Below are 27,659 nucleotides of genomic sequence, written 5' to 3' on the forward strand. Positions count from 1 at the left end.
ATAGCCACCCCAGCTGCTGCAGGCTCCCTCCCCTGTGCCTCTTTGACCCGCCAATCTTCTGCCTGTGGTGGGCCCTCCCACAGGAGTGCCAGGGTCCAGCAGTGGAACCTTCCTCACACAGGGGCTGAATGGTACTGGTTGGTGACTTTGCCTTCCAGGGTGTGGCCGGCTCACAGCAGCATCTCCCTACTCCAACAGGATGACGGGGCAAAATGTAGATTCCTGAATCTCAACCAAGTGACTCTCAGTCCTGGTGCCCATTGGATTGTGGGGCGATTTAGCAATACTGATGTGGGGTCCCCTCCAGAGACCACCTAGAACTAGACCCAGGGCGGCCTGGGCATCACGTTCCAGTGCACAGTCAGTGCTGATACCTGTTGGTTAGAATCTGGCATAAAGGACGTATCTTAGCAGGATGCGTTGCATGCTGACTGTGAGAGCCACTGCCATGAAGGGATTGTGATCTGCGCAGCCCATTCATTCATCCTTCAGTTTTGGGTGACCACATAAGCTGGCACATGGAACCACAGAGTGGAATCACTCTGAAATTATGGTTCTTTAACTTGCTTGTCTCGATCCCCTTGTCCTGCACCACTTTCCACATCAGGGAAGTATTTAACCACCACCCCACCCACCCCTAGCTGTTGAGGGTCCTGCTTGCTTCTGGTTTTCCCCAATTAATCCATGAGGTGGTGGGTATCCTGATTAGTTTCCGAGGGCCTCTAGGTGAGTCTCCTTTGGGTAACTGCTTGGGAAGGGGGACTGCTGTGTCATGGGGTGGGTGCATTTTAGGTTTTAACTGAAACTGCCAAGGTGTCCTCCTGCAGTCTGGTCAGAAGTTCCAGGGGTTCCAATGTGCGACTGACAGGCTGCTGTCCTAAGCAACTTTCATCCCCTTGAAGGGAAGGGGTCACCAAGGCTGCTATTTACTAAGCATCTGCTGTGTCTGGAGCCCACGGGATGCACTTACAGAAATCATCCTAGTCCACAAGCAACATCATAGTTACAGGCATAACTTGGCGATATTACAAGTTTGGTTCCAGGACACCAGAATAAAGCATGAGTCACACAAAGGTTTTGGCTTCCCAGTGCACATAGAAGTTGTGTTTAGATTATACTGTAGCCTATTAAGTATGCAATAGCATTCGATCTGAAAAAAGTGTACAGTGGTGGTCCAGTGGTTAAGACTCCACACTTCCACTACAGGGGGCATGGGTTCTATCCCTTGTTGTGGAAGTAAGATCCCACATGCCGTGCTTCAAGGCCAGAAGGTAAAATAATAACAAAATAATTTAAAAATTAAAAAATGTATATACCTCGCTTACACAGTACTTTACTGCTAAAAAATGCTAGCCATCATCTGAGCCTTCAGCAACTCATAATCTTTTTGCTGGTGGAGGGTCTTGCCTCAATGTTGATGGTCACTGACAGATCAAGGTGTTGGCAGCTTGAAGACTGAGGAAGCTGTGGCAATTTTTTTTTCAGCTGATCCCTTTTATTTAGAAACCCTGCACGTCTTTGCTTTGATGAAGTCACATAGCTTTTCTTGAACTTATTAAAAAGAAATTCTACCTAAAATAGCTGTATTTTTTAAATAACAAATATACTGCCAGCTTGTAGAGCTGGGGAACTGGGTGCTGTGTATCAACTTCCATTATCATTTCTCCCCAAATGCTGCTGCTACTGCCATTGGTGTCCATATGCTTCCTCTTGCTGAAGCTGTCAGTTCCTCAATTTCAGCATTTAATTTACGCATTACCCACTCCATTTCTTCTTGGCCTTTATTAGCATTTGATGATATCGTACTTGCCATCAGCCCTTCAAGGTAATGGCTGAGACTGACTCCTTTCACGGTAATTATGGCTTTATGAGTCAAAATAGTTTTTCTGAGTCTTGAGAATGTGGTTTGTATGTAAGTCTCCCATCTATTCAAACCATATTTGTAAGTGAAATATTTGTAGATTTAAATTCCTTTGTTTTCTCTACAGGATCCACTACAGAATATTCTTGCACATATGTTTTGGTTCTTGCTGCACCAATAATAGATTTCACAATGGAAGGCAGTCCCCACTCTGTGCTGAGAAGTCTATGACTGTGCAACTTTCCAGAGGGATCTATGTGTCTGTCCAGTACATCAACTCCAACCACACTCAGGTTCAAAGGGTTTGAACTGCAGCTGTTGTAACAGTTTCCCATGGGTGGTCAAAGTTGTGCTCCGAAGTCCAGATCGTCATGGTACTGGTGGCCAGCCTGGTGTCAGGGCGGCCTAGTGGCAATTTCTTACAATAAGACAGCAATGAAGTTTGCTGTATCAAATGACTCTTCTGTTCATGAGCAATTTTTCTGTAGTACACAGTGCTGTTTGATAGCATTTTACTCACAGTAGAACTTCTTGCAAACTTGGAGTTGGTTCTCTCAAGCCCTGCCACTGCTTTATCAACTTCGTTTATATAATATCATTCTAAATCCTTTCAACAATCTTCACAGCATCCTCACCAGGAGTAGATTCTGTTCCAAGAAACCACTTTTCTTTGCTTGTCCATAAGAAGTAATTCCTTGTTCATTTAAAGTTTTGTCATGAGATTACAGCAATTCAGTTACGTGTTCAGGATCTACTTCTGGGGCTTCTGTGATTTCCACATTTGCAATGACTTCCTCCAGGGAAATCCTGAACCACTCAAAGTCATCCATGAGGGTTGGAATCAAATTCTTCCAAACTCCTGTTAATGTTGATGTTTTCTGACCTCTTCCCATGGATCACATGGCATCTAGAATGGTAAATCTTTTCCGGCAGGTTTTCAATTTTCAGATCCATCAGAGGAATCACTATCTGTGGCAGCTATAGCCTTATGAAAGGTATTTCTTTTTCCCTTTTAAATTTTATTTTGGTTGTGCTGGGTCCTTGTTGCTTAGTTGCAGTGTGCAGGGGCTTCTCTTTCATTGAGGTGTACAGGCTTCCCACTGCAGTCACTTCTCTTGTTGTGGAGCACCAGCTCCAGGTACACGGGCTTCAGTAGTCGGAGCACATGGACTCAGTAATTGTGGCATGTGGGCTTAGTTGCTCCATGGCTTGTGGAATCTTCCTGGACCAGGGATTGAACCTGTGTCCCCTGCACTGGCAGGTGGATTCTTATCCTCTGTACCACCAGAGAAGTCCCTGAAAGGTAATTTTTAATAAGATAAGACTTGAAAGTCAAAATTACTCTTTGGTTCATAGGTGGGATGTTGTTTCAGTGGGAATGAAAGCAACATCAATCTCATACATATCTATCAGAAGTCTTGTGTGACTAGGTACATTGTCAATAAGCAGTAATATTTTGAAAGGAATCTTTTTTTTCTGAGCAGTAGGTTTCAACAATATGCTTCAAGTGTTCAGTAAACCATTGTTTTAAATAGATGTGCTATCATCCAAGCTTTATTGTTCCATTTACAAAGTACAGGCAGAGTAGATTTAGCATCATTCTTACGGGCCCTAGGATTTTTGCAAACGTAAATGAGCACTGGCTTTGGCTTAATCTCACCAGCTGCAATAGCCCCTAACAAGAGAGTCAGCTTCTCCTTTGAAGCTTTGAGGCCAGCCAATGACTTCTCTCTAGCTATGAATGTTCTCAATGGGATTTTCTTCCAAGATAAGGCTGTTTTATCTACAATGAAAACCAGTTGTTTAATCACTTTCAGTAATTATCTTGGTTCTCTCTTCTGGATAACTTGCAGCTTCTACAGCAGCACTTGCTACTTCTCCTTGCACTTCTTTGGAGAAAGTTCTTTCCTGAAACCTTGTAAACCAACCTCTGCTAGTTTCAACCTTTTCTTTTGCAGCTTGCTCACCTCTGTCAGCCTTCACAGATCTGAAGACAGGACCTTACTCTGGGTTTCCCTGGCGGCTCAGATGGTAAAGAATCTGCCTGCAATGCAGGAGACCCGAGAATCCCATGGGCAGAGGAGCCAGGCAGGCTACAGTCTATGGAGTCCCAAAGAATCGGACATGACTGAACGACTGACTGTGAAAGTCGCTGTCGTGTCCGACTCTTTGCGACCCCATGGACTAGACAGTCCTTGGAATTCTTCAGACCAGAATACTAGAGTGGGTAGCCTTTCCCTTCTCTTGTGGATCTTTCCAACCCAGGGATCAAACCCAGGCCTCCTGCATTGCAGGAGGATTCTTTACCAGCTGAGCCACAAGGGAAGCAACTAACACTTTCACTTTTTTTTCGGGGCCTTACTCTAGATTGGTTCCCTGGTGGCTCAGATGGTAAAGCGTCTATCTACAATGCGGGAGACCCAGGTTGGATCCCAGGGTCAGGAAGATTCCCTGGAGAAGGAAATGGTAGCCCACTCCAATACTATTGTCTGGAAAATCCCATGGACAGAGGAGCCTGGTAGGCTACAGTCCATGGGGTCTCAAAGAGTCGGACACGACTGAGCGACTCCACTTTACTTTACTTTACTGTAGATTAGGCTTTGGCTTAAAGGAATGCTATGGCTAGTTTGATGTTCTTTCCAGACCACTAACACTTTCTCCACATCAGCAGTAAGACTGTTTCACTTTATCATTTGTACAGTCACGGGATTAACACTTTTAATTTCCTTCAAGAACTCCTTTACATTCCCAACTTGGCTAACTGGCCAGAGGCCTAACTTTCAGCCTGTCTCAGCTTTCCACATGCCTTCCTCACTGACCTTAATCACTTCTAGCTTTGGATTTAAAGGAATGTGTGACTCTTTCCTTTCACTTGAACATTTAGAAGTGACTGAAGGGTTGTTAATTGGACTAATTTCAAAACTGTTGTGTCTTGGGACTTTCCTGGTGGTCCACTGGTTAAGAATCTGCCGTCCGATGCAGAGGACATGGGTTTGATCCCTGGTCAGAGAACTAAGATCCCACATACCTTGGGGCAATGAAGCCTGCACGCTACAGCTACTGAGCCCATGCAATGCAAAAAAAACATCCTGAGTGTTGCAACCAAGACCCAGCGCAGCCAAAAATAAATAATATTTTTTTAAAAGAAAATATGTTTAAAAAACAACAACAACACAATACTGTTGTGTCTCAGAGAAGAGGGAGGCCAAGAAAAGGAAGAGAGATGGGGGAACAGCCAGTCAGTGGAGCAATCAGAACACACATAGCATTACAGGTTAAGTTCTTATATGGGTGCAGTTTGTGGTACTGCAAAACAATTACGATAGTAACATCAGAGATCACTGATCACCATAACAGATATAATAATTATCTAAAAATCTGAAATATCCAGAACATCACCAAAATGTGACACAGAAACACAAAGTGAGCAACTGCCATTGGAGAAACAGCACTGATGGACTTGCTCCACGCACGGTTGCCGCAGACCTTACATTTGTAAAGAACATGATGTCACAGAGTGCACTAAAGTGAAGCGCAACCAAACACGGTCTGCCTCTATCCCCGATTTACAGTAGAGGAAACTGGAGCTCCAGGAGGCCGTCACATACTGAGGTCACACAGCTAGGGACGTGCAGGGTTTGAAACCAGGGGCATGTGACAGAGCCCTGCCCCTGACCCCAGGACCTCCTGCATCTGTGTTAGTCTGCTCGGCATGAGTGTGAGGCCTGCTACACATTTGAGGTGGGACCGAAGCTTGCTGCTCTGCCAGCAAACCTACTTGACAAGTGGAGGGCTGTCTGCCTGTTTCCAGACCCCCGATCCCAGTGAAAGTGTGACTCTGGGCCCAGCCACTATAGGCATTTCTTGGGCCGCCAGGCAGGCCTGATGCCTACCCAACTCTGGGAACAGGTCTGGAGCTGCATGGCTTTCCAGGCAGTTTTGCAGCATCTCCGGTAGCTTGCTCTTCTGTCTCCTAGGCTCGCCCAGGACCACTCAGCATCAGTCTCCAAGGGGTCCCTCAGAGCCAGGATCTCCACGAGGCAGCAGGGAGTAATAGTGCCATTTTACAGATGAGGAACTGAGGCCCACCGAAGAAACTCATGGCGGTTACAGTGTGTGGGTGGCGGACTAAACACACACTCCCATTCTTCCTGCCACCCTCCACTGCCTCTGGCTGAAAAACTACTTATTCCCCCAGCCCACGCTGGAGGAAATGGGGTCTGGGTGCACGGCCCCACCTTGGAGCTACAGAAAGATGGTGAGAGGCTCTGAATTCACACACCAACTGTATTTCTGTTCCAAACCCACTCTGGACCAACCCAAGGCTGTCTGGGGCCTGGGCAGCAGGGTCCCTAGGCTCCTCCTCTGGGCCCTCGTGCCCCAGCACAGCCCCTGTCACCCGATGTCTCCCCGACCTGACTGTGAGCCCAAGGGGACAAAGCCCCACTTCTGGACGCACAGCAGGGACTCAAGCATTTCCTGAGAAGATGGCAGGTGGGGGCAGGGGGGAAGGGGACGCTTGGTCTCTCCGGGGAAGGTTCAACACCCCCCAGCCCCCTCCTCGGCCAGCACCAGCCCCCCTCCATATCCGACTCCTCTCCCGCTGTGGAAACTTGTACCTCAGCTCAGAAAATGAACTTGCTGGAAGCCAGCTGCTTGGCTGCCGGGGCCAGCCAATCAGGCTCTGGGGGCACCTCACCTACCACCAGGGACCAGGGCTGGGGGCGCTGGACCTGAAGGACTGGAGGGCGGGCCCTTCCCAAGGCCTGTGCCCCAAGAGAGACAGACGGGAAGAAACAGGAAGCCGAGAGCAGGCCACTGAGGTGGTGGGGACACAGGCCTGCAGGCTCGGGGGCAGCGGCCACCCCCCGTTTCCTGGCTGCACGAGGGCACACTGGGGCGAGGCTCTCGACCCCGACCCAGCCACTCGGCATTTTCTCGCTTTTTTCACCTACCTGGCTCCCCTCCCTGTCCCCAGGGCTCCTGGGGAATAGATTCTAGAACTCAGACACAGACTCCTCTGTGGCAAGGGTGGGGACAAACTTGAGGAGTTAAACTGAATAACTCAGGCCCATTGTACAGATGAGGAAACGGAGATTTTGGATGATTAAGTGACATCTGAAAAGCCACATCTTTTGGCTCCTCTGCGATTTGAATCCGCATCTGCCTGAAGTCTGAGCTGTATTTCCTTCCTCTCCCCTCTTCTCCTCCCCAGTCTAGGCTGGCCTCGCCACCTTTGCTCACGTCTTCTGGCTGGCCCTTGCACTGTCCTGCTCTTCCACACTTGCCCCTCATTCTTCTGAGATGGACTTTCTGCAGCTGGTCCCATCACCCCAAAGAGACAACTGGGGCTCCCTCAGCCACCCAGAAAAGTTTTCTGCTTTTGGCCCCCAGCTCTGGAGCCAGAGGAAACCCATAAATACAAACACATTTGCATGAAAGCCCAGGGGTTCTGCATCTGCAGTTAACAGCTAGGTTTAGCGTCCAAGACAGCTGCCGGAAGTGGAAGCAGCAGCCACCAGCTTCCTGGGACAAATGTGTCCCATCAGCCAGGTTGGTACCACTTGGTGTTTATTTAGACAGACAAATCAAAGCACCTGGTGGTTCAAACACTTTGTGCTCCTTTTTCTTCTGGAGAGGGGGTAGGAGGTGGGGAGGGTGTGTGTCATATATATATAATATATATATTTTAAAAGATCAACATATCACCAGTCCCCCACATTTCTTCTCTACTGAGCAATATATACAGCCTATATATATATATATATATGTATGTGCATATATATATATAATATATATATAATATATATATTTTTCAATAGATAACTACATTCAAGTCATGAAACACAGGATTTACAATTTCCCTCTGAGGGCAGAGGAAAAGCAAATTCACACACAATTCACAGAGGAAGTACCATGAAAGCCCAGCTGGACAGGAGCTGAGGCCCCTCTGGGGGACACAGGGGGCGGGCAGCAGCAGAAATCACGACAACTGCACGGTTGCTTATCGTGGGGTGCAGGCAGGTGCCGATGAAGTGTGGGCCCCACCTGCGCTGCAGGGTCGGCAGGCGGTGCTGGCTGACCCAGGCTCCCAGGCTGGGATGGGTTTTTGGGGCACACGTTCGGGAACCTCAGTTTTCCAGGAGCCTCTCAAATTTGGGGTTCACGAAGGAGAAGCCAGCAAATGCTGTTTGGTCCATGGAGTCGATGAGGTTCTTGTCGCTGTAGGAGAGGCGCGGCTTCTCATTCAGGAACTCCTGGTCGAAGTTGCTGTAGTCTCCGGGTGACTTCTGCAAGCAGAGGGCAGGGGTGTGTAAGCAGGACTCAAAGGGTGTAGGTTCCTGAGGTTCCAGGGACCCACCCCTGGGGCCAGAATCCCTGCTGGGCTGGGCCAAGCAGGGCCATCTTTATTGAGAACAGAAAAGGGAGCCTCTCTGCTGGAAGGGGGATGCTGTCACCCAAGGGGCTGAGGGAAGCCAGCAGGGGGCCTGGAGGAGGACAGGTGGGCATTTGCCCAAGCAGGCACTACAGCCCTGGGCCAAACCCCTCCCACCACCTGTTTCTGTAGGTCCCACAAGCTCAGACTGGATTTTGCATTTTTAAATGTTTAGGAAAAAAAAGAAAAGGAGAATAAAATTTCATGACATGTGAAAATTAAATGAAATTCAATGGTTCAGCATAAATAAAGTTTTATTAGTACACAACCATGCCTATTAACTGATATGCTGCTGTGTCTATAGCAACATCTATGGCCACTTTGAGACTATCTGGCCTGCAAAGCCTACAATATTTTCTATCAGGCTGTTCACAGGAAAAGTCTGCCAACTCTGCTTCTCAGGGTACAGTGAAAGTGTGATAGAAAGAGGTCTCAAGCTGGTGGCCCTCAGGCCAAACTGAGTTGCATGCACAACCATTTTGACTAGCCATTAGTTTTAATAGCATTTGAGCCAATTTTTTTTTTTTTGGCTGCACCACGAGGCTTGTGGGATCTTAGTTGCCTAGCCAGGGACTGAACCTGGGCCCTAGGCAGTGAAAGGTCAGAGTCATAACCATTGGACTACCAGGAAATTCCTGAGCCAATATTTTTAAATTAGGCAATATGACATCAAAATCAAGTTTTTGGGACTTCTCAAAACCACGGGTTCAATCCCTGGTTGGGAAAGTAAGATCCCATGTGCTGTGTGGTACAGCCAAAAAAAAAAAAAAAATCCAGGTTCCTGGCTTCTTTGAAAAACTGACAGAGCAGAGCAGTTTGGGCCAGTTTCCTGGCAGGTCTGTCCACTCTTGGTGCTGAAACCCCTTGGCCAGCTCATCACAGGCCCCACCTCTTCCCTCCGAGAGGGACTGCTGCTGATTAGCACATATGCCTGGTGTTGTTTAAAATCAGTCCACCCCTCTTTCTATCAAAAGCATGACACTAAACGCAGGCTGTGGGATATTCCTGCCTCGCCTGGTAGTAATGTGCCCAGTGCAGGAGGCGGCGAGTTTGAGGTCCCTGGAGTTGGGGGAGTTCTCTGCGGTCTTAAGACACAAACACTGGAGCATGTTACACAGGCTGCTAGGTGGGAACAGTGTCCTCAAGGAACGAGGAGAAGGAAAGGAGAGAAAAAGGAAGGGAGGGAAGAGCTGTGATCAGAGAAGGGCCTTGGCGTCCGACTTCTGAGAAGCCCAGCCTGCCTCTGCTCTCCTGCTTGCTCCTGGCAGCTTCTCTAGATTCTAGGCTGTTATGTACAGCAACCCTGCTTTCCCTGGAAAGCATCTGGCCCCAGCCTGGCCGAGCCTCCTCAGCCCTGCCCACATCCCATTTCCTCTCAGACCTACTCCAAACTCGGGACCCTGGCTCCTGCTGCCAGATCCTCCTCATGGCAACTGATCATGTGTGGCCTTGTGACATCTCTAATACTGATGTCTTTTATCATAAATGATCACCGGCATGCAAGTTCTTATCTCTCTGAGGAGCTGGGGTCCTCCAGTTCTGAGGCTGGGCCTCCCACTCGGCTGTGCATGCAGCCCAGCTCAGTTCTCTGCACTCAGAAGGCACTCAGCATTTTCAGTATTTATGGCAAAATGGATTGAATGGGTGGATGAATAGATGGAGGGAGGGAGGCCTTAACTCTGATTACCAAAGCATACTCCCCTGCACACAGTGGGTGTTAAAGAATGTATGGTTGGACTTCCCTGGTGGCGCAGTGGATAAAAATCCACCTGCCAAGGCAGGGGACACGGGTTCAATCCCTAGTCTGGGAAGATTCCACAATACCTCAGAGCAACTAAGCCTGTGCACTACAATTACTGAGGTCTGTGTGCCTGGAGCCTGTGCTTCTCAGTGAGAAGCCACCACTATGAAAAGGCCACGCACCACAACAAAGAACAGCCCCCCGTTGCTGCAACTAGAGAAAGCCTGCATGACGCAACTAAGACTCAGTGTAACCATAAATAAATAAATGAGAATGTATGGTAAAGGGTCCTGGATCCACTGTTACCAAATGTTTGTTGAATGACTGACTGACCGAGGAGAGACCATGAGAACACAGGGGTAGAGGCTGTGACTCAGCCTGCCAGAAGGGTTGGGAAAGCAGATTCATCAGAAGAAGGGAGAGGCGGACAGCATGTAAATGATGCAGGAAGGAGGAAGGGCAAAGCAGGAGGAGCCCACCCAGGAAGGCAGTAGGGGGCAATGTGGAGTGGCAGCCCCCACTGGAGTGGGATCACGTACCACTTTGGGCTTGAAGGGCGGCTCCACTGCACGTTTCTCCAGCAGAACCCAGTTGATGGTCTTGAAGAAGGGGTGGATTTTGATGTTCCCTGTCACTCCCAGCCTCTTGTTTATGTCCCGTTCAAGCAGCTGCAACCCAGCAAAGGAACCTGGTTAGCACCCAAGGGCTGCAGGAAACGGGTTCCTCAGAAAACCCCCAAGCAGGCCCACGGGTACCCGGGCCAGTCTGGCCCAGCCCGGCATCACACCCCAGAGCCTCTGGGGTGGAGTCCTCCTCTCTGGTCTCTGCTCCCAAGTCTGCACGGATGGGGGCTGCTGGGACTCTCGGCTGGTGGGATTTGCGAGTAAAAGCAGTGGTCATTTACTGGGTGTTTACCGTCTGCCTGGCACAGGCCTGAGCATCACACATTAATGTTCCCCCCCCGCCGCCAGAAGTCTGTTAGAAAGGTTCTCTCCTAGCCTCATTTTGTAGATAAGGAGACAGACTCAGAGTTTAGCCTAGGGTCCGTCTATCTCCTGACCCCAAGCCTGTCACTTCCATGCCAGACTGACTCAGCGCAGGGAACCCAGACAGGAGGTCCTGGGATCGCAGCAGGAGGGTGACTGCCCTGGGTGGGTGAGGACCAGAGCATCAGTGAGGCCACCATCCCTGAGACAGGGGGCTTCTGGCACTCCCAAGACCTGTTATCTGCCAGCCCCCACCCCAGCCAGCCCCGCCCAGGGCCTCCCACCTTCTCCAGGATGTCCTTGGACTCCCTGGTGATCCAGCGAGGATAGTACGGCGAGTCAACCCGGATTGACTCGAAGAGTTCGTCTTCATCATCACCATGGAAGGGGGACTGACCAATGAGCATCTCGTACAGAAGGACTCCGAAGGACCACCAGTCGACAGAGAATGAGTATTTCAGGCCCTGCAGGATCTGGAGCAGACAAAGTGTCGGAGCTGAGGGGGCCCCGGAATACAAGCCCCGGCCGGATCTCCTCAGCCTCCCAGCTGCAGCTCAGACATCACCAGTCACGTCCGCCCTGTGGAGGCAAGGTGTTGGCCGGGGCTGGGAGGGTGCCGCTCACCTCGGGGGCGATGTAGTCAGGGGTGCCGCAGAAGGTGCTGGCCTGTTTGTCCCCGGACATGTTCTCCTTGCACATGCCGAAGTCGGCAATCTTGATGTGGCCGGTGTGGTCCAGCAACACATTGTCCAGCTTGAGGTCCCTGCGGGGAAAGGACAGGAGGACGAGCCGTTAGGGCCCACTCCCCTCCTCCAGGCAGCTCCCTCCCATGTCCCCACTGTTAGTCTAGCATTCTCCCACAGGGATGGGGGAATGAGGAAGAGGAGGGCAAAGAAGTGCTAAATACAAGTGCTTCCTGCAAGCTGACTACTGTGTGTTCGACACACACCATCCTACTTCCCTAGAGTGAGTCTAGGCATGGACTGCATGTTATAATGTGCATCTCACACCACCTTTTAAAGCCTGGACCCTAGTACTCAGCACACACTGTCCCATGGATTGGTTTTCCACTTGACGACATCCCCTGGCATCATCCCACAACAGCACAGAGTCCGGCCTCATCCTTTGGCATAGATACATATGAACGGCAGGATAGGACTGTCATTTGTTGGGTGAGAATTTATGAAACCAGTCCCTATGGGTGGAAGTTCAGAGTGCTCGGATGGGGCTTTAGAGGGAGACTCCATAGTGAGGGAGACACCATACCAGTCAGTGCTGCGCTCCCTGCCTGGCACTGAGTATGCTTGGGGAGTTCCCAGTCCCTGGAGCTGTGCCAGCCTCAGCTAAGGGGCCACAAGGAATTCTAGCAATGGAGTAGGTGGTTTAGGCAAATACCCAACTAAAAGACCGACTCCATGCAGAGATGGGGCCACAGCTGGACCGGGCCCCATTCAGAGCACTTCAGAGGATATGATGGGGTTGGGGCCTCCCCTCCTAAACACCCCCCATCTCCCGATCCCCGCACCTGTAAATGATCCCTTTCTGGTGCAGAAACTGTAGTCCACAGACTATCTCAGCCGCATAAAACCTGGATGAGACAACACACACACATACAGTGTCCTGAGATTTCTGTGAGCAGCCCCTGCTTCTCCCTAGGTCTTCTTCTGTCCCCCCAGGGACAGGAAATGCTGCGCATAACTTCACAGACAACCTGGGCCTCATCAAGTACATCTTGTGTCGGGCAAGTTGGGGCTGGTAGCCAAGACAGGAGAAAAAATTAAGAAGGAAAAAGCTCCAAAGGAGACCATTCTCTGTCCTAAGAGTGTATGCATTTATACAGATATGCCTATGTGCACACACACAGTTTAGCGGTGCATGCAGGTTTAAGGGCCACCCACCTGGGTCCTGCCTTGAACAAGATCCCCACCTGGCTGAGGCCCAAGGAGGGGACAGGATCTGGCATATGACCAGGCTGGGTTCCCAGCCACAGCTCACCCACCACCCCTGGCTTCCCACACCGGGCGGGGGATGGCCCTGGCCACCCCAAGTCTCTCCAACCCCAGCTCCAGCCCAGCCTAGCTTCTCCAGGGGCCAAGGAGAAGGAATGGAAGGCAGACGGGCAGAGGGCTCTTCCCCCCATGGGGCCTCACGTACGTGGCACGGGAGAGCTCGAAGCGGCCTTTGTCCTGGATGTGGTACATCAGGTCGCCCCCATTGAGGAACTCCATCACAAAGAACAGGTGGTCCTGCAGTGGGAGCAGGGGGGTGGGAGGATGGTGAGCAGAGGGACAGAAAGCAAAGGCAGGCACCCTGACAGGATCACCAGGGGCAGGCCCTAACAGGAAGCAGGGAACAACTCTGCGCTGGGGGGCCTGCGGGGGGAAGAATGGCCCTGCCCGAAGACATCTGAGGACGGGGGATCTCAGCCCTGCCTTAAGTGATCTGAGGAAGAAGAAGGGGCCCTGTTCTGGCGAGTCTCAACGGGAGATGCGGCCCTGAGCTGAGCAACTGAGGAGGGCTGTGGGCCAGGGGCATTGACAGTGGGTGGGCCAGGCACCTTGGTCTGGAAGGTGCAGAAGAGATGGGTGAGAAATGGATGATCCCCGGCGAGCGCCAGCACCCGCTTCTCCACCATGGTGCACTCCACGTCGTCATCGATCAAGACCACATCTTTCTTGAGAGCCTTGATGGCGAAGAATTCCTTTTTGCCCTTCAGCTCTGCGAGCAGCACCTGATGGATGTAACACGGGTGCTGAGTAGGGGAGGGCCAGAACCAAGTCCAGGGTGCATGGCCCCACCCCACCGGGAAGCGGACAGAGAGGGTGGGAAGCAGGCATCCCCGGGATTCTGGGCTCAGGTGGCTCAGGCTGCCTGCCCCGGGGCCATGGGGCTCTCACCTTCCCGAAGCTGCCTTTGCCCAGGACCTTGATGAAGGTGAAGTTGTCAATGCTGCACTTGGTGCTGCTCTCCCAGATCTTGCCGTAGGTCCCAGTTTCTGCCGAGACACAGCCACTTCCGACTCTGGTCTCTGCCCGGAGGCCCAGAGGGTGGCCCTGCCCTGCTGGATCCCTCCCAACGGAGCGGCCTCCTCTACAGGCACGTTTGACTGTGTGGGGAGACAGGGTCCCATGCTGGCGGGGGAGGGGAGGGGCCTTCTTGGAAGGCATGGGCATAGCTTTACCTGTGACATCATCTCCAGAGACTCCTGGCTTTTTCTCAAAATTCTGGTAGATCCCAACAGTCTCTTGGGCCTCTGATTCCTTCTTTAAAGATCTCTGGAGGAGGAGGTGGGGGTTGGGGGGGAGGCACCCAGAGGTCATAGCATGGTCAGAACTCCCAACCCAGAGGGAGGACCCCAACCATCCATAACTCCACCCTCAATACCAATGGGGGACAGCGAGGGGCAGAGCCCAGGACGCCTAGGTGGTGCATGTGCATGTAGACATGTGCAAGAGAGTACACACAGAGACACACATACACACACTTCTAGCACAGAGATGCCTTGAAGGTCTGAAAGGCACTGGTTACAAACAAAAAGTTTTGGAAATTGAATCCTACCCACCCAACCACTTAATAGAACCTAGACTTATTTTTTGTTGTGGTGGTTGTTTTCCTTCACTTGTGATAGATTCTACAATTTTAAAGTTTGTGACATCCTTCAAGCTTCACCCACATACCCAAACACACACACACAAAACATAAATATGTAAAGGCTTTAGTTCCAAGAGTTCCAAACTTGCAGTCCTCCAGGTTCACCCTCAGAGCACTGCTTGAATAACTAATATCTTAGGAGAACAAGCCCACCACTTTCTAATGACCAGACCTTGAAATGGATCTTTCAGAAGTGGGGTCTTAGGTATAAATGCCCCTCACTGCAGTTCACCCCCCAGGAGTGAGCATGAGCCTGGACTGGTCCCCAACCCCAAGACCCTCTGTCCAAGCTCCCCACAGTGCCTGCCCACCTGGCTAACTTGGTTCAAGGCCTCGGCCAAGAGCTTCTGGTTGATGCCACAGAGGTTGGCTACTTTCGTCTGGCACTTGTGATGCACGTTCATGCCACAGTCTGTGGTGGGCAGAGAAGCAGACCATCAGGGCTCTGGCCCAGGCTGGCAGCCAGTAGGGCGGGGAGGGACGGAGGAGAAAGGAGGGCAAGGTCTGCTGGGTTTCCTGCCTTTAGAAAAAGATGTGTCTGAAATTATCACCACAAATCTTTTCTTACTTAAAAAATAAAAAACAAATGTCTGGGACAAACTAGAGAAGTCCCTTTTCCTCCAGAGGTCTCTTGCTACAGTGAAGCTGGAGGTCAGGAGAGAGCCAGTGAGGAGCGTGTTTTAAGCTGCTGAGACAGGCCCCTCCAACTGAGCACCTTCAGCACCATTCTTCTAAGTGACTGGGGCCAACTTGACTCTAAGCCCCGTTTTATAATGGAAGACATGGAGCTTAGAGCGGTGGGGCCACCTTCTGATGGTCTCACAGCAGTAAAGGGTAGTTGGTTGGGCCAGTGGGGAGAGGCCAAGAGGCCTCACCCACGTGAGATTCCCCAAGTGAGGCAGCAAAGGCAGCCTTAGCTGGTCATGGTTCCCACCCCTCCCACCCCCGCCCCCGCCGCATGCACCTGCACACTTTAATCCCTGCTTCACCAGCCCCCAGAGCAGGCTGCCACAGTGGTCACAGAAGGTGGGGCTCATGTAGTTATAAACCTTGAACCGGTGCGGCATGTCGATGTTGAAACGTTCTTTCTGGAACTGGGATGCAGGGTCACAGGTCAAAGCTCCTGTGCCAACTCCAGCCCCTTCCTCCCCCCTAACTCTCCCCAACCCAACCCCACACATGGTAGATTTCCCAAGAGGGCCCCATAGGGAATGGGAAATCCAGGGATCCCAGGGGTCAACCCAGGAGAAGGAAGGATGAAGGAAAACAGGCAGGAAGGGTGAGCTGACAGGGAAGGGGTGGGGACAGCTCAGATCCCCGCCACCCCCCGACCCCTGTCCCGGGCCCAGCCTCACTATGGTGTCCCGACTGTTGGCTGCAGTGCCTGTACAGCGGCCGATGATCTTGTCGATGCATTTCTTGTGGATGGCAGCATTACATTCTTGAGGAGGCACAGGCCCAGGAGGGGGACGGGAAGGCCCAGGAAGGGCAGGGTCTGTGAGCTGGCGCCCGCCGGCCCAGTCCTGCCCTCTACACAAAGACACCGTTCTCCCCGACCACCCACACCCTCACTCCACAGAGGCCTCAGCCCCGGAGCTTGATTTTTCTCTCCTCCCGCCAGTCCCTGTGGGAGGAGCCTGGGAAGGATGGGGCAAGGAGGACAGGCTGATCTGGGCTGGGGAGTCCTCAGAGATTAGGGAAGGCTCAAGGAGTCTCGGTGGGCAGGGAGTGGGGCAGAAGGGAAGGATGGGGTGGGGCTGGCACTGCGAACTGGAGGCAGGGGAGTCCTTGTTGTGGCCCAGGACGGCACACAGCTCCTAAGCTCTCTCACCCTTTAACCCCGCCTCCCACACACACACAGATGCACCCCTACACAGAGACCCTCGGGCACACATGCACAGCAGGGGAGGAAGGACAAGACTTCTTACACGGGATGCTTACAGTGCACCACTCACACTCAGAACACAGCTTTACGTATTTTATCCCATTTGGTCTTCACAATGACTCTACTATCCCCATTTCACAGATGAAGAAACTGAGGCACAGAGAGGTTAAGTAACTGTACCTAAGGTCTGACAGCAAGGAAGTGGCAGAGCTGGGGTTCAGACCCAGGCAGGCTGGCTCCAGGTGAGTCTCTGCTCACCACCAGTGGCCCACACCACCTCATGCACGCACCGTCATGGTGTGCTGGTTACGCGTGTACCCAGATGCACACAGGTCTAAAGAGGAGCACATGTGTAGCCAGGGATGCACTGGCAAAGCTCTGATAGCCTCTCGGGGTGGGGGGAAAGAGCCCTGATGTGCAGTGCTGGCAGGTTCTGTGTGTGTACTCCACTGGGGCCCCTTTCAGGCCACCAATGTGACATCACTGAACACGAAACGCTGGGAAAAGACACTCCAGCTCTGGCACTCACTGATGCAGTTACCGTCCACACACACCCACCCGCCTGGAACACCACACACGCAAACACACACACAGGCTTCATGCAGACACACCATCCCAACACAGGGACACAGACTTTGCTGTGAATACATGCAGGCACACATGTGCACACACATGCGCATACACACCGGGCCGTGGAGACACTTACGCCTGCACTTGTAGCCTTGCTTGTTGAGACCCCTGAAAGGCAAGTGGCCAGTCTGGGTGAGTGTGGGAAAGGCCAGGGATGGGGGCCCTCCTTCCCCGCTGCCCCACCCCAGTGGGCACAACCAGTCTCACCAAACAAACTCTCTGCACACGGAGCAGAACGTGGGCTGCCCAAAGAAGGTGGCGATGAACTCGTGGTTCCTGATATAGTGAATTTTGGCCTGTTTGATAGCTCCACGGCGATTCATCGTTGGGAACTTGGCCTCGTCTTCACCCCGCATAGACTGCTTGCAATCTGGGGGCCAGTGAGTAGAGAAGTCAACCCTGGCCCTTGGGAGGGGCCTTACCCTTTCAGTCCCTCCCGGGGCAGTCCCAGCCAGACCACTGATGGAAGGTGCTTCCCTAAACCTCCATTCTGGCCTCTGAACCTCCATCCCCAGCCCAGGTAGGAAGGGGCTTACCTACGTCTTCCAGGAAATACTGCACTGACATCAACACCTTGGCCTGGGGTTGCAAGTCCAGCTGCAGGGGTGAGGGTGGGGGAGTCAATGAGGGCGGGCCTGGGCCAAGCCAGACTCAGAACCCGCCCCCATGGTTGGTCCCTCAAGGCCCAGGGAGTCCTGGGCTCTGGCCGGCCACCTGTCTGCCCAAAGTGGGCAGGGCCCCACCCCTGAGCCCCGCCCCCACCCTCATCCTGGGGTATTATTACATTTGGGGAAGTGAAAGGATCCAGCCCACACCCAGCTTGGCCACATGGCCCTGGGAACAGAGTGGGAAGGGAAACTCCCCACCCTCAACCCCGGCCACCCCCTTCACAAGGATCTTAGAATGTAGGTATCCCTCCCCGCCCCCCCAGACATACATAGGCACACGCACACTGAAATAGTGCTGGTTCTCTCTGTGGCCAGTCTCCTCACACAGACTGGCTGGTCCTCAGGACAGGACCCTCAGCTTCCCCAGACCTGGGGCCTGGAGCCCGACTGTGTCCGCTGGGGCACTGGACGGACACGAGGTGTCTCTGCCTGATTATTCAAGACTGGGTGCAGCCCCAGGTCAACCTCTGTCCTGGCCAGTTCCTTCACCCCTCACTGGAGGCTGAGCAGAGTCTCCATGGTCACAGGGTCTTTCCTGGGGGGGTGCATCTTGGCTGCAGGAGCCCACGTGTAACCCCAGGGGGTAGGGATGCTCTGCCAGCATGGGGATCCTGTGGCCACAAGGGACACATGGCCACATGTAGGTGCAAAGTCCAGGTTTGGGCAGGTGAGTGGCAGGCTATGATCCTGCTCCCCACTCCTTTGCTGTGGAAGATCGTAACTGGTGTTCCCCAGTGCCTGCCTGGCCCTGGAATATCTGCGAAGATTCCAAACAGAACTGGGAACAATGGGGGCCTCTGGGAAGTGGGGCCTGGGGCCTGGTGTTGGAGCCAGGAGCTGCCCTTTTGGACAGCTTGTGATGTTTAACTCTGTACATCCTGCCTTTGCAAAATTAAAAGGGAAAAAAATCAGCCACAACACCAGGAGGGCTCTCTTGAGAGCTGCCTGGGGGCCAGGTGCTGCAGTAAGCCCTTCACCCTCAGCTTTTCATTCCTTCGAACAACCGACCCCAAGGTAGGTCTCTTTAGCAGCTTCTCCTTTTACAGATTCAGAAACGGACTCAGAGAAGCTAAGGATCTGATGACTCGCAGGACCAGGATTCAAACCCAGGTTGTTGGTGGCTGGAGCCTGGGGTGCCCTTGGCCCTCCCCGCTCCCTTTGCCCACCCATGTTGTGCGCCTGTGGCTGCGCTCCTCACCCAGAACTCGGCCTTGCCATTGTTCTTCTTGCAGCGCTCGGCCAGCACGGACACACCCACCGTCGCCTCGGACAGCGGCTCCTCGGCGGCCCGCATCAGCACGACCTGGATGACGCGGCCCTCGTAGACATGGGCGTCGAACGTGGACCTCCACTCGGGGTACATGGTGGGTTTCTTCTGCACCAGCGTCTTCCCGCGCTCTGCAGTGGGCCGGCAGGAGAGGTCGGGCAAGGGCCCCTCCGCCCCTCCCTCCCTGACCTCCCTGTGGCCTTGCATCCTGCGGAATCTGCCTGCTCTCTCCCCGGGGGCCCGGGTCACCATGCCTCAGCCCTCACGACTGTGCTCTGCACGCCTCACCATCTCACTCATGATCTATTCCAGAACACAGAAACACTGGCCGTTCCCTGAGGGCGCCCCCACTAGGTTCCACCCTGGGCCTTTGTTCTTGCTATTTCCTTTTCCTGTGACCCTCTTCCTCCAGCCCCTCTTAGATGTCGCCTTCCCTTATGCATTCACTCAGTGAATACTGTTGTGGGCTCCCACACACCAGCCATGATACTGGACATGTCATGTGCCTGTCCTAGAGCCCTAGCTCTAGGCAGAGACATGAATCAGTTCACCCCTCAAGTGAATATTAAATCATAGCTGTGAAAAGACTGAAGAGAGCAATGTTAGTGGGTCTAGACCTACCCATGGTCAGGTGGCCTGCCCCAGGCCTAAGGGTCAGGGAAGGCATCCTAAAGGAAGGGACAGCTTAGCTGAGACCTAAAGGATGAGCCAGGCGAGGACAGAAGCAAGCAGGAATGATGTGAGATGTCTGCTTCTTCCAGGAAGCCCTTCCTGACTGCAGCCTGGGATGGTACCTCGTCTGGATTTCCCTATCACAAGATTCACTGTCTGGCTCCCCCACCTGACTGTGAGCCCCATGAGGGCAGAGCCTGGTCAACCTTGGAGCATGGCAGTGTCCTCTGTTCCCAGCACAGGGCCTGGCACAGATGGACACATGGAGCTCCTGCAAGGAGCCCATTGGCAAAACAACCAATGGGGAGGAACCAGAAGCTCTGGGCCCCAGAGAAGGTTCCATGTAGTCAGTGCAGGAGGTCCTATAGGCAGTGGGTAGTTTCTACTGTCCTGCACTGCCAGGTGAGCTAGGCAGGGAGATGAGGACAAGGAAGAGAAGGATCCCTCAAGCGTTCTAGAACAAGATAGTTCCTTCCATTGCCGTTGCCTCCTGGCTCTGAATTCCCTGCCCCACTGGCAATTCCCTGTTGCCAGTGACTGCAAAATGGGTGGGGTCCAGCCTCCAGCCCTACCTGTGCTGAGAGCCTCCTTCATCTTCACAGCACAGAAGGGCTGGCTTGCCTCGTCTGCGGCCTTCAGCGAGCCCAGCTCGTAGGAGTTGAAGGAGATGCGCAGGAACGGTGCCATGTTGGGGCCTGCAGTGGGGCTGCGGAGACAGAAGACCTGAGGCAGGCTGCAGGCACAGCCCGGGGAGGGTGGTCAGGTTCCCACTCCCCTCAGAGCTTCCACATGGTCCTTCAAAGGCACTAGTCCTAGTTACCAACATCAAAACTAAGTTTTACGTAAGACGACATTTGTGACTTCCCTGATGAAACTGGAAGGTGTAACATCAGGCCCACTGGGCAATATCTGGCTGGCACCCCTGCCAGTTCACTCTAGTTCAAAGCCCTGCTTACACTTCTCTCCAAATCCTACCTGGGCCCTGGAGACATGTGAGCCTGTGACTTCCACCTTATTTATTTGGAGAGTCAGTCATTCAATGCCTCCTTTAATAGTCAATGGCTAGGCACCTACTATGTGCAGGTACCGAGTACATGTTGGGCTCCAGCACCTCAGTGGCAGCCAAGATGGGAAGGACAGTACCCCATCCTCCTTGGCCCTGCAGCCCTGCTTGGTTTTCATAGTTTGGTGTTTGCTCTTAACTACCTAGGCAGACAGGGCTTCCCTGATGGCTCAGTGGTAAAGAATCTACCTACAGTGCAGGAAACACAAGTTGATCCCTGGGTCAGAAAGATCCCCTGGAGAAGGAAATGGCAACCCACTCCAGTATTCTTGCCTGGGAAATCCCATGGACAGAGGAGCCTGGTGAGCTACAGACCATGGAGTCACAAAGAGTCCAACACAACTTAGCGACTGAGCATAGCACCCAAGTAGACAACCAGGGTCAAGATGATCACCCCCACTTTCCCTACAGGAAACTGAAATCCTGAGGATGAAGCAGAACCTAAAGCTGGGATTCTACTAATTAAGTCCCCATTTCGTCTGGGACCAGGGTAGTGAAAAGCCCCACCCAGATCGGTACGCCTGACACTTCTGAACCCAAGCCCCTTGGGTTCAGGCGTCTCTCGCCTACCTGGAAAGTTGCCTGCACTCTTAAACTAAATTTTTCCCAAATATAAAACTATTTTAATATTAAACATAATGCTGAATTTGCTTATTATACCACACACATTGGCCCCACATGCCCCCATTCCTCACAGTTACTCAAATCAATGGTCATGACAGGTGACCCTGAGGGTCTTTTGGCTTGCCATCGTGGAGGATGCTCAGCTGTGCAAGCCCACAGGTGCACACTCATACACCTGCCCAGACACTGGCTCAGGGTCCAGGGTCCGTAGAGGGGAGCTCCACCACCGTGGCTGCAGGAATGCTCACTCGTGTATATCCACATATACACAGCCTTGCTCCATCCTGAACATAAGATGGCACAGAGGCAGACTAAGACATGTACCCCTATCCCCCCACCACACATGCCTGTCTGCATAGGCAACACCACCTTGGCCCCGGGACGTCTCCCCCAGCTCCTCCACATGGCCGCAGAGCAGCAGCCAGGCCCGCTGGGAGTTCCAAGCCCAGATGAGCTCACAGGAAACTCTGACCTCAGCCTGCAGCCCAGCCCAATGGTCCAGCCAGTCCTCTGAAGCCAGCCACCAGAATACAGAAGAGGTGCCAGGCAGGGCAGACTCCACCATGTCCCTTGCCCGGGCCTGGCTCCTACTAGAAGGAGTGAGCGTGGGTGTGTGAGCTCACGTCTGAGACCAGCCGCACTGACCACTTAGCAGGCAGGGAGGGAAAGCCATCTGTGGGCTGCTGCCGCCTCCTCCCTGCGCCCCAAGCACGCATGAGTATGCAAGCTGGTGTTAGGGGAAGGGGGGGCGGCCATACATGTGGGTGTGACTCCACGGCCATGGAGATGTGTGTGCCTGCGAGGACGTGTGAGTGGGTGGCAGGCAGTGGGTACACAGTCAGTGTTGCAGTGGACGGTGAGCTGCACAGGCCTGGCTGGGAGTGCATGTCGGAGCCTGGGTGAGGGTCTCAAATTTCTAAGCCAAAGGCTATTGCGCTCCTCCTGTCACCCTGTGTGGTCTGAGGTTCCGGAAGGATCAGCATGACCTCAACACAGCACACACTTGCCTCGTGTCTGCAACCACATTCCAGGGCCTGACCCTCAGCAGACATGGCTCAGCCTCAGGCTTCCCAACAGTCCTGGCGGGGGCACTCTGAGAGTCACCTGGCCCGAGTCTCAGTCACCCCCATCCCCCAGATGAGGCACAGTGCCTTACTGGAGGGCTGCTGCATTGATGAGAACTTGTACAGCCAACACCAACCCCACAAGACTCAGGGTGGGGGCCTCTTGCCACTATCACCCCTTCTTGCTAATAGCAGCCCTCTTTCCTCTGTGCACCATCCTTCACAGCTTACAAAGTACACTAACATCCTCACCACATCCAGGTCTCCAGGCTCCTAGTAGCCCGGGAAGACAGTCCTGATAACTGACCCTACCTCTCAGAGAGGAAAACTCAAGTCTCCAAGAATGGAGCTGCTCATCCTGAAGGGGCCAGTGGGCTCAGCACCTGCAGGCTGGCTCTTCCTCTCCCCATGCACACCCCACTACCCTCAGGGCCCAGTCCAGGTGGCCCATGGGCTCTGGGTCCCCTAGCAGGAGCCAGCTGTCCACAGGACCACGGCAAAGACAGTTATCAGCCTGCCCTCCAGTTCTGCAGCACTCAGAACAGCTGGTGCTTGCAGTCAGTTAGAAGCCACTGGAGGGAAAACCACAACCACAGTGGGCCCTGTCCTGGCCCCAAACCTGCACAGCCCGACCGCAGCGTCATGAGGAAGAGGACCACGGGCTGCCCTGGGGCTACCTGGCAGTAACCCAGGGTGATGTCACCTAGCCCCAACTACCTAGGACTAAAACTAGAGCACAGGCCCCAGCCAGGTTCCAACACCATCTCCGCCCCAACCGCACTGTGTGGATCCCCGGAGGAAGAGAGACACTGTAACAAGCAGACATCACCTTCCATCGATCACCATGAGACCCTAAGAGAGGTCTTGGGCCCTGGCACATGGGGCTCCCTGCACAGCGGAGCTAGAGTCACTCACCCATCTTGCAAAGCATCTGAACACTGGTGGGAAGGCCAGGGGGTGGAGTGATGGCACAAAAAACAAGGTGAGCCAACTATTTATAGCCCTCATGCAAATTGGCTCAGGTCCACAGGCCCCAGAGGAAGGCCGCCGGCTCAGCTCAACCTCATCCCTGGTCTGCAGGCCCCCAGAGGCAGCAGGGGGTGGACTCCACACAGGCCTCCATGGGGACCAGCTCCTTGGAGCCAGCCGAAGCCAGCCGAAGCCAGCCAGGCCCTTCCCGACCACCTGTCTCTACTCTCCTGCTTCTCTAGCCCACAACAGAGGCAGCCCTTTGAAGCAGAGAGCACTGGACTTGGGGTCAAAGGGCCTGGTTGTGAATCAGTGCCCTCACTTAGAAAAAAAAAGATCATTCTTCCATACAGATGGCTAATAGACACATGAAAAAATGCTCAATATCACGTATTATTAGAGAAACGCAAATCAAAACTACAATGAGGTATCACCCCACACTGGTCAGAACGGCCATCACCAAAAAATCCACAAACAATAAATGCTGGGCAGGGTGTGGAGAAAAGGAAACCCTCTTATACTGTTGGTGGGAATATAAATTGATAAAATCATTATGGAAAACAATATGGAGATTTCTTTAAAAACGAAGAATAAAACTACCATGTGACCCAACTCCACAACTGGGCATGTATCCTGAGAAAACCATTCTAAAAGACACACGTACCACAATGTTCACTGCAGCACTACTTACAACAGTCAGGATGTGGAAGCAACCTAGATGTCCATTGACAGGTGAATGGATAAAGAAGCTGCATACATATATACAGTGGAACATTACTCAGCCATAAGAAGGAATGAATCTGAGTCAGATCTAGTGAGGTGGATGAACCCAGAGCCTGTTTAACAGAGTGAAATAATACAGAAAGAGAAAAACAAATATTGTATATTAATGCATATATACCGAATCTAGAAAAATGGTACTGATGAACCTATTTGTACGGCAGCAATAGAGACACAAACATAGAGAACAGACTTGTGGACACTGGGGAAAGGAGAGTGGGACGAATTGAGAAAGTAGCATTGAAACATATACATTACCACATGTAAAGTAGACAGCCAGGGGGAATCTGGTATATAACACAGGGAGCTCAATCTGGTGCTCTGTGACAACCAAGAGGGGTGGCCTGGAATGGGATGGGATGGGAGGTGGGAGGGAGGGTTCAAGAGGGAGGGGATATATGAATGGCTGATTTATGTTAATGTATGGCAGAAACCAACACAACACTGTAAAGTAATTATTCTCCAATTAAGAATTTTTTAAAAAGGATCTAAAAAAAAGATAAATTAGACTTAGAAAAAAAAGTCATCCTTCTCTGAGGCCAACACACACCAGATCAAGCTTCTAATGGAATTAACTCATTTCATCCTTGTGTAGATCCCAGAGGTGGGTAATTTACTGATGAAGAAACAGGCTCAGGGAGGCTAAGTGATTTGCCCAAGATCACACTGCTAGTAAGTGCTAGAAGGAGGATCTGACTCCAGGCCTATCTGATGTTGCAGCCCACGTTCTTCCTAGTCTGCCATGTCAGGAAGAGGAGATGAAGGGCAAGAGAGGACAAAGGTAGAGATAGATAAATGTGCTGGGAGCAGTGTAGAGAAACACATCTGTGAGGATAGAGTAAATAAGGGGGTGAGGGGACCAGAAGACAAGTCTCCTATGCTTGACCACACAACCCCCTCCAGGCCTTACCTTGGGGACCCTCCCACTACTGTACAAAGAAGGTGGGTACAGACTCCTGAACTGCGACTACTTCTCCTGTCCCAGACACTTAGCCCAAACTCCAGTTCTCAAAACCTGGGGAAGACCTAACTGGATCCCAGCCTCAGGATGAGGGCTTGCTGGCCCTGCTCCCCACCCTACCCTAGGCTGCAGCCCACAGGTAAGGAAAGGTGGTACTGGGCCAGGCCAGAGCAGGCAGCCCGCCTACTCCAGGGCAGTGGAAATCTGCTCCCAGCCAGTCATGGGCAGTGGGCAAGGCTGACCTCAAGGTAACCAGAGTGACTACGCCAGCCGAAGTTACTGGTGCATGGAGGATGATTGTGCACATTGTACATCCCTCTGTGTGTGTGTGTGTGTGTTCCAGTAAGCAAAGGGGGCGAATGGGAACACGGCCCGAAGGGCGTTCTCAGGAACAAGGATGAGCTTTCTTATTTTTCTACAAAAATCACGTGTAACCATTTTGTTAGAGGTAAAAAATAAAACCCATCAAGCCAAAATACCTCCCAAGAGATGGGCCTTCAGAAACTGACCTGTCCATCTCCTCATTATACACAGGGGGAAACTGAGGACGGGGTCCTGCCATAAAGGTTCCCTGGTCCCTAGATTCAGCTGGTTCCCTTCCACCCTAGTCCTTCCCTGGCATTTGGTTCTGCCTCACAGGCCACAGGGGGGATGCCTGCTGGACCAAGGAGCAAAGCAGAGCCCGAGAAGAGAGGCCTCGGGCAGACTTTTAGGGGATAGTGTGAAACATAAAGGGAGGGTCTCTCTCCATGTCAGCTAGGGGAACAAGAGGAGGCAGGCTAAGGTCAAGCAAAGCCAGGGTGAGCGGGATCAGATGAGGCTCTGGTGAGTCTAGGCTCTGGCTCCCTTGAACGGACCCCTGAGGAGTAAGGAATACTCCCCTCCCATGCCACCCTCCCTCCCCTCACACACCTGCCCAGCTCAGGGCAGCCCCTGCCACCTTCCCACGAAAAGCACCACCTGCTGACAGTCAAGGCCGGTGGTGGCAGCAGCAAAGCAAAGTGGAGCAGTATTGGCCTAGGACCTCTGGGGATGCAAACCCTGCCTGGGGGGAGCTCAGAGTCCAGGCCACATCAGTCCTGAGGGGTGACCGGAGGGAGGAGGACCCAGGAAGCCCAGGTAGTGGAAGGGAAGGAATGAGAGAGGCAGTGTGATGGCAGCAGGGAGCAGGGCTGGCCCTGGTAGGGTTGCAACAGAGCGACGGGGCTGGGCGTGGCAGAAGCTGCCGGGCAGGGCAGGCGGGCGGGCGGGCAGGCAGGCAGGCAGACAGCAGTTCAGCTGGGAGGCTGGCTTCCCCAGATGGCCTTCCCAGACGGAAGCAAGTTTAAGAGGCCACAGGGGTTTCACAACCCAGGAAATGGGCTCAGCAAGAAAAAGAGGTGGGGGAGGGAAGGGCTAGCAAAGCTCTTCCAAGGGCCTTCCCCTTGGGCCTGTGCCCCCAGCCCCCACATCCTGGAAGGAGGACGAGCCACAGTCTCAGGTCATGGGCAAGTCCCAGAGCAGGAGACATGCTCCCCCTACCGCAGGTCAGGACTAGCACCTTATCCCCCAGCTGAGACCCCAATCACTGTGGACCGTCCTCCTCTTCCCCAGTGACCCTCCTTCCTGTCACCATTCCCGGTCCCTCCCTGTTCCATTCTTCTTGCAGCTCGGAACCTCCTGGAGAAGGCCCACCTCTCAGCCTGGCCCTGGCCTGCTCGCCACCTCAAATCTTACCCCCTGGCTACTCTGTGAACATATGCCTCCCTCTGCAGCTCCCCTGTGCTTTTGCACAAACTGTTCCCTCAGCCAGAATGTCCCCCTGAATTCCTACATATCTTTACAGATTGCTCTAAAGTCCAGTCCTTTCTTCCTCGCTTTCGAGGAGGTCAGCAGCTCCTCCACCTCACGGGCCCCGGGAGGTTCCCTGGGCAGGTGTCTGGGATCACACTCAGCGGAGGACCTGGGCGTCTGCCTGGAGCTCAGCCTTCCCAGCTCTGGCCACACATCTGACTGCCCTGGGGACACTAAACCCCTCCACTGCTGGCCAACCTGGCCCGCGGACAAGAATCAGAGGAGGGGCCAGGGCAGCACAACTCAACCTTTTGCCATTGTTGTTCCCTCAGAACCAATGAAAGACCTGGCTTTCCCCGGCAGGAAAACCCATGCCTGGGGACACAAGATTCTGCACATGATAGCCTGCTGGCTCTAGGGCTCCAACGGCCCAGCCTGGCCCCAGGTCACCCTCAGCTCTCCTTAGACCCAGCCAGTGGGCCACAGTGACAAGACGCACCAGACCCACGGAACTCACAGCCTGACAGAGGACATGCAGACACACGTTCTAGAGAAGGACGTGACCGCAGGCAGGGAGAGGGGCTGGGCTGGAACGGGGGCCAAAGGGGCCTGCTGGTGGGAGGACGTC

At 53.1% G+C, this 27,659-nt stretch overlaps 1 protein-coding gene and 1 pseudogene across 3 annotated transcripts in view; both read right to left on the reverse strand.

Annotated features, from left to right (window-relative positions):
* Nucleotides 1-1,085: 1,085 nt before the first annotated feature.
* LOC133045840 (PRELI domain containing protein 3B-like) lies at nucleotides 1,086-4,836 on the reverse strand (annotated as a pseudogene).
* A 150-nt stretch (nucleotides 4,837-4,986) lies between these two features.
* PRKCD (protein kinase C delta) overlaps nucleotides 4,987-27,659 on the reverse strand; it is a 32,939-nt gene continuing 10,266 nt past the window's right edge. For 2 of the 3 annotated variants that reach the window (XM_061128362.1, XM_061128364.1), the window contains 17 exons: nucleotides 20,370-20,503; nucleotides 19,057-19,256; nucleotides 17,727-17,787; nucleotides 17,398-17,560; nucleotides 17,267-17,298; nucleotides 16,031-16,116; nucleotides 15,640-15,769; nucleotides 14,987-15,087; nucleotides 14,206-14,299; nucleotides 13,922-14,019; nucleotides 13,582-13,755; nucleotides 13,179-13,270; nucleotides 12,550-12,612; nucleotides 11,649-11,787; nucleotides 11,309-11,497; nucleotides 10,578-10,706; nucleotides 4,987-8,151 (listed from right to left, as the gene is read on the reverse strand). In XM_061128362.1, coding sequence (XP_060984345.1) covers nucleotides 7,993-8,151; nucleotides 10,578-10,706; nucleotides 11,309-11,497; nucleotides 11,649-11,787; nucleotides 12,550-12,612; nucleotides 13,179-13,270; nucleotides 13,582-13,755; nucleotides 13,922-14,019; nucleotides 14,206-14,299; nucleotides 14,987-15,087; nucleotides 15,640-15,769; nucleotides 16,031-16,116; nucleotides 17,267-17,298; nucleotides 17,398-17,560; nucleotides 17,727-17,787; nucleotides 19,057-19,256; nucleotides 20,370-20,484 — 2,025 coding nt within the window. In that variant the 5' untranslated portion in view covers nucleotides 20,485-20,503 and the 3' untranslated portion in view covers nucleotides 4,987-7,992. Of the gene's footprint in view, nucleotides 8,152-10,577; nucleotides 10,707-11,308; nucleotides 11,498-11,648; nucleotides 11,788-12,549; nucleotides 12,613-13,178; nucleotides 13,271-13,581; nucleotides 13,756-13,921; nucleotides 14,020-14,205; nucleotides 14,300-14,986; nucleotides 15,088-15,639; nucleotides 15,770-16,030; nucleotides 16,117-17,266; nucleotides 17,299-17,397; nucleotides 17,561-17,726; nucleotides 17,788-19,056; nucleotides 19,257-19,746; nucleotides 19,766-20,369; nucleotides 20,504-27,659 lie in introns of those variants that run through there. The other variant, XM_061128363.1, reaches the window with a different exon arrangement.

Source organism: Dama dama, chromosome 24 (assembly GCF_033118175.1).
Source record: "Dama dama isolate Ldn47 chromosome 24, ASM3311817v1, whole genome shotgun sequence".
NCBI lineage: Eukaryota > Metazoa > Chordata > Mammalia > Artiodactyla > Cervidae > Dama > Dama dama.